The following is an 11,965-nucleotide window of genomic DNA, read 5'->3' on the forward strand; positions in this document are numbered from 1 at the left end:
ATAGGGCATTTAGGACTGGTTACATTTCTTTCAATATATAGATCGTGCTATAGAGCTGAGTTATAAGTACGTATGAAATCTGAATCGTGCTCTGTGTTTCACATACGGTCAGGAGAATTTATCGAGGTTCTACGGTAGAGATTGTTTGTCATCAATTTATTTAGACGTGATAGGGCTAGAGATGCTCGACTTTGTTATTGATATGGGCATGGATTGGAACCTTATTATGTCGATGTCAACTACCAAGAGAAAACTGTTAGATTTCAATTCTCAGGGGAAGTAGTATGAGAATGGAAGGCTAATGGTGCAATGCCAAATGGCCAGTTTATTTGCAATCTTTAGGCAAGGAAATGTTTGCCAATGGTTGTACTTATCATATTTTCCGAGCAAGTTTAAGCTATTGTTGTTGAGACCTCGACTCTTCAGTTATTATAGTGGGCAATGAGTTTCCAGGTGTATTCCAAGTGAGCTTCTTGCTATTTCCCTTGAACAAGCGACACATTTTTCTACTGATACATTACGAGATGTTCTACTGATATCAATTTCCCCATTTAGAATTGCACCAATAATATTGAAGGATATATTAGATAAGAGCTTTAACAGGACTAGTGCATCACCAAATGGTGCACCAATGTTATTTGTTCGGAAGAAAGATGAATCATTGTATAAGTGTATAGACTACAAAAAAAACTGAATAAGGTGACTATAAAGAACAAATGTCCACTACAAAGGATTGATGGGTTTTTTTGACCAACTATATGATGTCGGATGCTTCCCAAAGATTGATTTACATTTAGGGTACCACTAGGTACTTGTTCGAGAGAGTAATGTTTCAAAGACAACTTTCAGGATTAGTTATGCCATTTTGAGTTTCTTGTAATGTCTTTCAGATTGGCGAATGACCCAACAATATTTATGAACCTGATGAATAGTATATCAATGTCATTCTATACTTTTTCGTAATTGTATTAGTTAATGATATTCTGGTACATTTCATTCGGAGGCAAATCATAGAGATCATCGCTAAGTAGTGCTTCAGTTACCCCAAGGTTAGAGGTTGTAAGCTAGACTCTCAAAGTATGAGTTCTGGTTGTATTTAATGGTGTTTTTTTTTGTCGGGGCCATATTGTATTAGATGCTAGTATTCAAGTATACTTACAGAAGACTGAGGTCGTGAAGACTTGGCCTAAACCTATGAACCTGCTAGAAGTTCGAATCTTTCTGAGGGTTAGTGGAGTATTATATTAGTTTTGTGGAAGTTTTTTTTTTCTCCAATTTCAGCACCCCTAACAAAGTTGACTTAAAAAGAAGTTAACTTTCAATGGACAATAGCCTATGAGGGGAGATTCCAAGAGCTGAGATATCAAATGACTTCAACACCAGTTCCGACCCTACAAGACGGTCAAGAGGTCAATGTAATGTATTATTATGTTTCAAAAATTATGTTGGTTTATGTTCTGAAACATTAAAGTAAGGTAATTGCTTATGCTTCATGATAGTTAATGAAGAATGAAAAGAACTACTGGACCTATGATTTAGAGTTGACTGCAATTATTCATTCCTTGAGGATTTTGAGGCATTACTTGAATGTGTTTAATGTTGATATTTATACAGATCCTAAGAGCCCGCAGTATATTTTTAGACTGAAAAAGGTAATTCTACAATAGCGCAGATGGAATGAATCGCTGAAAGTTATTGATGTGGATATCTTATATCATCCAAGGAAAGTAAAATATAGTAGCGGATGCCCTCAGTCATAATTTTGTTGGTAGTTTATCACCTTTGGGAACTAAGAACCAGGAGATGGCCTAAGAGCTCCATCAGTTAGCTGGTTTGGGGTTATATTGTAAAACTCCAATGATACTAGTCACAGTTCAGGATTGGGTAATATCACCTCTATTTGTGGAGGTGAAGGCTTGACAAAGTGAAGATCGTAGCTTAGATCAGCTCAGAGGCAAGTCTTAGCAGCAAAAAAAGATAAAAAAAAATTCACCTTTGATAGAGCAGGAGAGAAAGTCTTCAGATTTAGAGATCAGTTATATGTTCTGATTGCCACATGGCTTCTATTGAAAAATATGGGACATGCAAACCATTCTCGCTTCTCTGTTCACATAGGAACCAAGAAAATGTGTCATGGTATTAAGGAGATATGTTGTCAATAGAGAGATGTAGAGCATCAGAAGCTTAGTTTGCTAACTCAGGAGATAGTTATTCCATTGTGGAAGTGGAAGGAGATAAATGTGAATTTTGTCACATGTTTTCCGTATTCGCGAGGGAAGATCAAATTCCATTTGGGTGATTATTCACAGGTTGACGAAATCAGCCCATATCTATCTAGTCAGGACTACCTTCTGGTGGAATATGTTGGGACGTACATTAGAGAGTTATTTATACTCAATTATGTCTCAACATAGATTACTTCAAATAGATGGACACATTTTATAGCACAACAAAGAGATCCTTGTTGAAGGGTTTGGGGACTCAAGTTAATCTTAGTACGGATTTTCATCTTCAGATTGATGGCCAAGCCGAACGTATAATCTAAATGCTCAAGGACATGTTATGGGTATGTGTGCTAGAGTTTCATGGAAACTGGTATGATCACGTGTTACTAGTTGAGTTTTCTTATAATAACAACTTCCAAGCAAGTATTCAAATAGCTCCTTATGAAGCATTATATGGAAGAAGTGCAAGTCACCAATTTATTGGTTCAAGATCAGGGAAGTAGAGTTGGAAGGTCATGATCTAATCTAACAAGTTAGGGAGAAGGTAAATCTTAATAGAGATCGGTTGTAGGTATCATAGAGTAGTCATAAGTCTTATGCAAATGTTTGACTACGAGACTTAGAGTTTGATGTAGAAGATTGGTTTTTCTTCAAAGTATGGCCTATGAAGGGTTTCATGTGATTAGTCAAGAAAGGAAAGCTGAGCCCAAGGAATGTAGGGCAATATAATATTATTCGGAGGATTGGTAGGGTGGCTTACGAGATTGATTTCCCTTCAGAATTTAAAGCAGCTCATCCGGTGTTCCATGTATCTAGTTTATAGAAGTGCATTGAAAATGTTTTGAATTATGCCCGTTAAGGATATTCTTGTCTCTACAGACTTTTTGTATGTTGAGGTGTTAGTGTCTATGTTGGATTGGCATGTAAGAAAGATTTGGACTGAAGAAGTGGTTTCTGTGAAGGTGATGTGGTGGAATAAAAACGTTGAGGAAATAACTTGAGCAGCCGAGGAGGAAAAAAGGAAGAAGTACCCCCAACTATTGACGACTTAAGTTGAGTTGCATTTTAATAATTGACAATTATTAATGTACACAAACTTAATTGGATTTTAAATACCTCAAAAATGCAGTTTATATGGATTGTCGCAAGCTAGATATATGAAGCCTTGTAATTAAATTTTTGAATTGGATTTAAGATTTGCGGATGTAACAAATATAGCCTTGTAAATAGCACGTAGAAGCAAAGAATACAACTAAGAGATTGTTCGAATCCATTCGCGGACGAATGTTCTTAAGGAGGGGAGAATGTGAGACCCCGCGGTTCCTTCGCATAATATGTATATCATTGAATGAGTGTATGAGGTTTATATGACTTAGTGTATCATTTCAGGAGAATAAGGTTGCAAAGGGGAGGTAAAAAAAAGCAAAGAATTAGACAAATGTTATGGGTCAAGTATGCCCTTAAATAAGTTCGAGTTAAAGAATGTCTATTCTAACACCCCGCCAGTTCAGAACGCTTAAGTTAACAGGTAGCTTTGGGGATAAGACAAAGAGTGTCTTATATGCTAATAAGGATGTTTTATAATGTGATATAGTCGCCCAATGATCGTAAGTTAAGTTTTGAAGTCAAGCAAGTTGAGAAATAAAAAGTTGGAAAAAGTTAGAGTAAGTTTCTTTGATAAATTTTATGAAAATTGGATTAAATGTCTCGGAGCTTTTCTCCCAATCTATAAAGCTTTGGAAGAACCCCAATATATGAAATCGAAGGTCTACGAGTTTACTTTCCAACGCACTAAATCATTTGTCCATACGACTTCAGAATTCAGAGATATTCATATTTTAGTGAGACTGCACAAGCAGACACGTGTAGGTGGCCCCCTAGCCCATATGTCGGTTTAGCTTTATAAGGTCAGATTTACCTTCCTTTTATCTCATTATTTTCGACCAAAATAAAAATGAAACAGTCCTAAATCCTCTCTAAAGGTTCACCTATCATCCAAGCAAAGATCTACAAGATTTCAACGTGATTTCACACTCGGAACGTTCATAGAGATTGTGTTATTTCTTTCCTCCTCATTGGTTGTGATTTGAAGGATTCTTCATGGTGAAGGAGTCTCGTTTTTTATGTGGTGTTGCTGTTGTTTGGATGTAATAATTCTCACCCTTCATTTTATTGAGTGAGTCCAAGTTATAGTTATGCTATATAAGCAAGAACAAGAATAGACAGTTGGAAAAATCGTATTTGGATAGTTACGTGATGTTGGGCTGTTTTGAAGTATTTTCTGATATTGTTGTTGCTGGAATTTTTTTGGAAATGCTTTGTATGTGTGTGGTTCTTGTTGATATGAGTTTGGAAGAGAAGAAGAAGTTTAGATGGATATTTAATTGTAACATAAATTAGTGTAACGTTGGTTCTATTATTGCATTGCAATTTTCAAATTGCTTCTTCTTGGCTCAACGTGTTGTGTTTAAGGAGACTGTTTGTTATTGACAATACTTGTAAATGTACTGCAAGCTCCATCAAGTTTAAGTTTAGGTTTTGTCCTTTCAAGCTCCTATTGCATATGAAGAGAAAGACATGACTCCAAATGTAATTATTGGACGAACATATATGATGTTGATTGGAAGCGGCAAGTCCAAGTTATTATGGTTATATTGAACAATTATAGGACTATATTATACATATTTTTTTATGGCTTTAATGGTTTGAATACTCATGGTTAGGATTTGGTTATGATTACTTTGGGTTGGAAAAGAGAGGTGTGGCGATACGCCGAGTTTTAATTGTTGTGCAGGCATACTCTATTTGGTTGTTGCTGACTATTGTATTGGCCTCCACTTGTTAAGAGCTGCTGCAAAAACGTATGTTATGTCAGTAATTTGAGGTTGAAATTTGGAGAAGAGAAGGTAATGAAGCATACATTTAAAAATGGTCTAGCGAGCTAATCACTCTGCTAGTGAACTCTAAATTGCTACTTTGACCCTAACGTGTTAATATTTTGCCAGTAATGGTTGTGTGACATGATTTTATGTTGACTACATACTGTAAGTAAGAGGGTACAATCCATATTGATACAACAAGACCCAAAATCGAGGTATGTTAAGGCTAAGCACTATACTTCCTTTGAGCACGAATTTTTGAATCCTAAATTATCAAATATTATTTCACTACTCTATTGCTAGAAAGACCTTTTGTGAAAGGCATTGAGATTGCAGTTGGCGTATTTTTGTGACTCCATTATGTTGGTACTCCACTCGTTCTATTAGATAGGGTATTTGGCGTCTTTATGTCATTTTGTTGATTCTCTCGACTATAGGTCCATGTGTACAAATTATTCTTCTTCTTTAGGTGTAGTAACTTAAGAAGATTAGGGATAAACAATATCAATATGAAATCAGTCCTCCTTCCTCGCTAATTTATATTTTTTTTGAAAACTTTAAAATAAAACGTCGATCTCCAAAATTGTTAAACATAAATCGTATGTCTAAACTACTAAAGTACGGGTTTTTTTGAAATACTTTCTTTTACAAACTACTAAGGAAACATATATAGACACTAAGTGAAGAATTTTAAGCTCTTTATGAACATCCTCAAGTTTAAGTTGCCTTTCTAAATCCAATTTAAGTGTTCCAGTTTAATCTACAAGTATATGAGGTTCTACGAGATATTTACATGTGATACGAAAGTGATTACGAGATTATGAGGACAAGAGTACCAACGAGCAAAGATTGGCAACATGATTCAGGTAACAAATGCATTACGAATCCATGACATTGCATGCTATGCATTCTACTTCTGAGTTATAATCAGAAGGTATGGGGCCTATTGCCTATATTTATACGTATGAGACACAGATGGCCACAAGTTGGCGAATATGATGCCGGTTCGCTACTGGAAGGCACCACCATTGCTAGCACTTGGTTGGGTTTGACATGCATTTGCATCCATATATATGTATTCATGACATACGATTATGCGAGCATACCATGCATATTTAATCTATATAAGGTAGGATGTCAGCAATGGAGGATATTAGAGTTTCTATTTCAGGTGGTACCTTTATTACCCTTTTACAGCAACTATTTATTGTTCTATTTTCTGCCTTACATACCAGTACATTTTTATTCGTACTGACGTCCCGTTGCCCAGGGACGTATTTTTGTTTCGTGCGTGCAGGTTCATGTAGGGATTCTGATTGATCCCTCTGCTAGGATTCGGGGTTCAGCTGTGAGTTGGTAAGCTCCACTTCTTCCTGGAGCTTTCATACTGTGTTACTTTTATTGTACAGTTTGGGTATAAGCGGGGTCTTGTCCCGACCACTGCTTATGTTACTCATAGAGTCTATTGCGGACACAGTATTCTGGGTTTATTTCTGCAGCTTCCAGTTTCCAGCCACATAGGCTTGGCATGTATAGATATGTATGTATGTGTGTATATCTTAATTGTTGCCTTGTCGGCTAGCTAGTACCTTATTATCTTTGGCTTGTCTACCTTCGTCTATATGACTTACTGATATTCAGGTTATGACCTTAAAGGTCCAGTCATAGTATTTTAGATGTTATTTTGCCTGACCTTCTAAGCTCTCAGTTGAGTCAGTTGGTATGTTTATGTTGCTAACTCGATTGCTTAAGGTGTCGAGTGCCAATCACGCCTTCTCTAGTTTAGGGCGTGATAAACTTGAATGTGTTGGCTCTGAGTATGACATGATAATGACAAATTTAATTTCATGACTTAAGTTAAAAACTTGAACTGGGTAATCTGATAATGGAACTGTATGCCAAGAGTGTGCAAGAATCATTGGTTGTTCAAACAAGTGGTGCCAATCTAGAAATTGCCTGATTAGTCCTGCGAAGATAATCTACTCTAGAGGCTAGGAAGTGATCACAGGCCATTATTCTGAATAGTCCACTAAATGCCTAAAATGGTTCTCTTCGTCGTCCGATTTTGCCATCAGTGAGAAAATGGAGTTGAAAACGGTTTCATCATCTTTGACAGCCATCATCAAGACATTTTCATGGTTGTCTTCTTCTTCATCAGATTCGCTGGAGCCATTTCCTCAGACTGCAAAGGCTTTCTTCACTACTTGATCAGCGTGAGCCTGTCTTTTAGCATAGTCTGGGACCTGGTCTCTTCTACGAGGTTTGGAGTCCTGAGTTTCCTGCTTCTGGCTTCGATAATCCCTCATGAAATGTCCAGGCTTCCCACATTTGTGGCAAAGATCATTTGCATTTGCTACTCTGCTGGTAAACCCTTTCTTCTGGAACACTCCATGCTTCTTGATTATCTTCTGGAACCTTCTAGTAAGGTATGCCATGTCATCCTCCTCTTTTGACCCATCATCCAAAGACATCTTCAAAGCTACTGATTTCTTCTTCTTTCTTTCCTTCATAGTTGACCCCTGTTGCCTGTTCAACTCGTAGGCTTGAAGGTTTCCAATTAAATCATCCATGGTGAGTACCTTCAGATCTCTTACTTCAGTGACAACATTCACTTTGCTCTTCCATGGAAGTGAACCTTGTATGCATCTCATGGATGGTTTAACCTTCCTTTATACTGAAATTCTCATATTGAGTCATTAGCATATCTACCTTGGACTCCTTTACTTGGGTCTTTCCTTCATGAGCTGTTTTGAGACAGTCCCATATTTCTTTGGTCGTCTCGCACACAAAGATTCTGTTGTACTCATCTGGACCAATCCCACATACTAGCAGCTTCTTTTCTTTATAGTTTTTTTCTATCTTTTTCCTGTCAGCTTCATTGTATTCCCTTCTGGTTTTGGGAATCACTTTGGTGAGTTCTCCTTCCACTACATCTTTGGTGGGAATGTATGATCCATCAAGAATCACATCCCACGGCTCAGTATCTTCAACATTGATGTAGTCATGCATGCGCGTCTTCCACCATCCATAAAATTGCCCGTTGAATCGAGGTGGTCTAGTGGTGGACTGACCTTCTTCCAAGCTTGGTGGAGCAGCTATTTCTTTAGGATCTTTTCTTTTCTTGGTGTTACCCAAATAGAAAAGTCAAGCTCTGATACCACTTGTTGGAATGTATGCATCCACTAGCTACGATAGGACCAGATCCTTAACACATTAATGATAGACAAAAGAAGATACGGAAAGAAAAGATAGCACACACAACTTTACGTGGAAACCTCCTTGCTCAAGGGAGTAAAACCACAACCTGTCTCATAGGATTTTCAAACTGTTTTTACTATTCTTCTCAAGCAAAAGTAAAACATAGTTTACAACCACACAAAAGATTAACCTCCTAATCTCTATTCTAAGTATTACAAACTATTACTTAATGAGCCAAAGCAATGTTTGCATTGCCTACTATACTAACCCTCACTGATTAATATAGACTTTTAACGTAAGACACAAAGTTTCCCTCAGCTAAGTTCTTACAGTGATTCACACAAGTTTTGAAATGTTTCTAACACAAGTGAAACGAATCCTACAATGTAAGCACAAATACAAGCAATCAAAATAACAGCAGGTTCAGGAAGCAAATCGTCAGTCTATGAGGTCCGTTGTTGTTTTGTTGAAGCTTGCATGTTCTCTCTTTGAATGAATGATCTAATTTGTTGTTTGTGATGTTGAATATATCAATCAATCATAAAGTATTAACCGTTGGAAAAACAACCTCGTCCATTCTGATTGGTGTGGTACTCTGACGACCTCACCAACCTTTGACGCGACAGTTTTCCACCTATATAGCACATGGACCTGGACGAGCACACTCTGTAGAGGACCGGGTCCCTGCATTTGTGAGGAGTTCATCAAAACATCTAGGAACAATAATACTTATCAACATTTAAAAGACATAAACTTTGATTTCTAAATAAGTTTATGAGTTCAGAAATATTTCAGAGCATTACCTCCTTTAAGAGAATCTATTGAGTAATTAGCTCAAATTGAGAAATAGTTATGTTTTATACATTTGACCATGAGTTATATATTATTAGGAGTAGTATTGAGCACCGATATGGAGATGAGTTCAGACAACTTACATTCATCATAAACCATGTAGCCAACATAGGTAAAAGGTTGTACTTTTTAGACGATTCCTTATTGCTTTTAAGCATAGCTTAGTGGATCCACTTAGTTGAGGTGTTAAATTCCCCGACAAGGTATAGGAAAGTTCTGGCAGCGTGGGCGAGACGAAACATCATCACATAACTCATAATGATGGTTGTCTGTTAGAGAACCTCCCAAATAGGACTAAAGAGTATCTTATTGTATTTTTATATATCATTGAGTTTATACCTTCTATTTTATGATGTTTAAACATTGCATCTCTTATTATAGCTATTATATTGGAGTTGAGTTGAGGTGAATTTGTCTTACAGTCTTATCATTTCAGTTGTCTATGCTTTCAGTTTTCCCCTTATATGCTTGTACATTCAATGTGTTGACGTCATTCGGCCTGCATTTTTTCATGGAAGATACAGGTGCTCAGGGTCATCAAAAGGCGCTTCGTTGATACCACTTGCATTCCAGCTATCTTTGGTGAGCCTCCTTGCTTTCCGTAGGGCTTCACACTTATTTCTTGCTTTTGTTAGGTTGTCGTGGGTTCTGTCCCGACATTTATCTTAGTATTAGAGGTTTCATACATAGTTAGATGTTGAGGACTCTGTTGTTATTTCCTCTTCCTGTTGAGATGTTTTAAGATCTTGAGACAATTGATTTTATAACTTCATAAGTATTTCCAGATGTTCATTTTAGTTGAGTTTGATTTAGACTTTAAGTTTAATTATGCAATTGAAGATCCTATTTCTATTTGAGTAAGTCTTCCACTAAGTAGTCAGTCAGGCCAAGGGTTCGCTTAGGTACCAACGATGGTCAAAATGTTGACAAAGGTCATTTCGTCAAAATATTGACAAAAGTCAACATTTAACAAAGAAACACAAACAAAATGCCAAACGCTAGACACTCAACCCGATAGCTTCGGAACTGAACCAAAGGTCATTCTTGACCAAGATCGGCATTCCGGGGCTAACCCCACTGAGGGTATTTGATTCTGAGCACTTTTACCAAGAAAATTGACCAAAGTTAAACTTTAGGCAAAGCTCTATAGCTAAAACGCCTATTCGTACCAACTCCAACTGGACCCTCAAAACCCGAACTGATCCACACACTAGATCAAAAAGACCCTTTCGAAAATGATGGCACTAACGGAATTTCGATCCGATGCCAAAATCTCTATATGTTGATGACTAGAGTCAACTCTTTCAATCTTAAAGCCTCCTAACTCAAAATCTAGCACTAAATACAACCAAACATCTCGGGAAGCATGCCATCACACTTAAGCCATAAGGAAGCTACACGAAGGGACAAAATGGTAAAAACATGTGAAACGCAGAAATAACCCACGAGGGTCATTACAGGATAGCTCAGTGATAGAAAGACTCCATGAAGAGTCAGGGCCTGTGTGTTTGTAGGTTTGATTCTTTCTCACCGCTAGTAGTTATGTTATTTTTCAAAAATCTTTAATTAAGTAATGTCTCACCCTTAAAATAATGATAATTCATTACTTTCTAAATTTATTAATTAAGTAATTAAAATTGTTGATGAATTTGTTATTTTTGAATTGTAATTTATTAAAATAATTCTTAATTAGTGACGCCAAATGAAATAATGAATGTGTTTTTTTATTTCTTACTTATTTTTACTTTTCATTAAAAAATTAAATAAAACGTAAAAGTAATGCTACAACTTTACCAAAATTGAAAGAGAAAATGGTACATAAGGAAATTGAAAAAAGATTGATTTGACTCTACTTTATGTCTCGTTACTTTTATTACCATTGCCAAAGGCCGGTGAAAACTTAAAACTTAAAATTTTGATATTTTAAAAATTTTGGAGCATTTTCCAACAAAAAAAGTCAATCACTAATATGACTTAGGCGCTAGGCGCATCCACTTTTCAAAAACAATAAATTACTTATGACTTGGATATTCTTCGTGAAATTTCTGGTTACGCCACTCACGGTGAATATACCTTTCAAGTTAGGGCTGTTCAAAATCGAACCGAAACTGATATTTTGAACCGAAAAAAAATTATTGGTTTATCAATAATGGGTTATTGGTTTAGCGGTTTAGATAACGGTTTTGATTTTTTTGGTTATCGGGTTATCGGTTCTTAACGTGTTAACCGATAACCCGATAATAAATTAAATAATTATATTTATTCCATTTTGTATCTAAAGTCTTTGACTTAGAGTTTGGTTTCCTACTTTTATTTGTGGTTTTCTCAAACCCTTGGTTATTCTACAATGTAAAAATGTTTGCTTTTGAACAAGATGTAACTTGTAAACTCATGTGTACAGTTTTCATTTGGTTTGTCACCTTGTTTCTAAGTGATTTTCAATGTATTTTTTTGGTGTCAAATCTTAATGTTTAAACCGATAACTGAACCGATAACGATCAATAACCGATAAACCAAGATCTTAATGGTTCTATAACAATTTAGCATCTCTACAAATCGATAACCAATAAGTCAAACCGATAAACTTCAAAACCCGAACCGACCGATATGCAACTCTAAGTATATCTCTAGTTGAATAAACAATTTAAACTTGAATTCGGGACTAATTGGCCACCATAATTGTTTTCTTAATACTATAATAACGATGACTACTCACAAGTACACCAGTGAAAATATAGCTCAAACTTGAATTCAGCTCTAATTGGCCATACTCTGTCCTATTCACCAGCCAATTACCCCCCCCCCCCCCCC

General features: G+C 36.4%; 1 protein-coding gene and 1 pseudogene across 1 annotated transcript; both read right to left on the reverse strand.

Annotated features, from left to right (window-relative positions):
- Positions 1-7,281: 7,281 nt before the first annotated feature.
- LOC125863715 (uncharacterized) lies at positions 7,282-7,755 on the reverse strand. Its single transcript, XM_049543742.1, has one exon. The coding sequence runs from the start codon at positions 7,753-7,755 to the stop codon at positions 7,282-7,284; it is 474 nt and encodes a 157-aa protein (XP_049399699.1).
- A 7-nt stretch (positions 7,756-7,762) lies between these two features.
- Positions 7,763-11,965, reverse strand: part of LOC125863716 (uncharacterized) — an 8,350-nt pseudogene continuing 4,147 nt past the window's right edge.

The sequence above is a fragment of the Solanum stenotomum genome, chromosome 5 (assembly GCF_019186545.1).
Source record: "Solanum stenotomum isolate F172 chromosome 5, ASM1918654v1, whole genome shotgun sequence".
NCBI lineage: Eukaryota > Viridiplantae > Streptophyta > Magnoliopsida > Solanales > Solanaceae > Solanum > Solanum stenotomum.

Bases quoted from the DNA above. Each gene is read 5' to 3' on its own strand.
- LOC125863715 (XM_049543742.1), bottom strand. From the start codon at position 7,755: ATGAGATGCATACAAGGTTCACTTCCATGGAAGAGCAAAGTGAATGTT.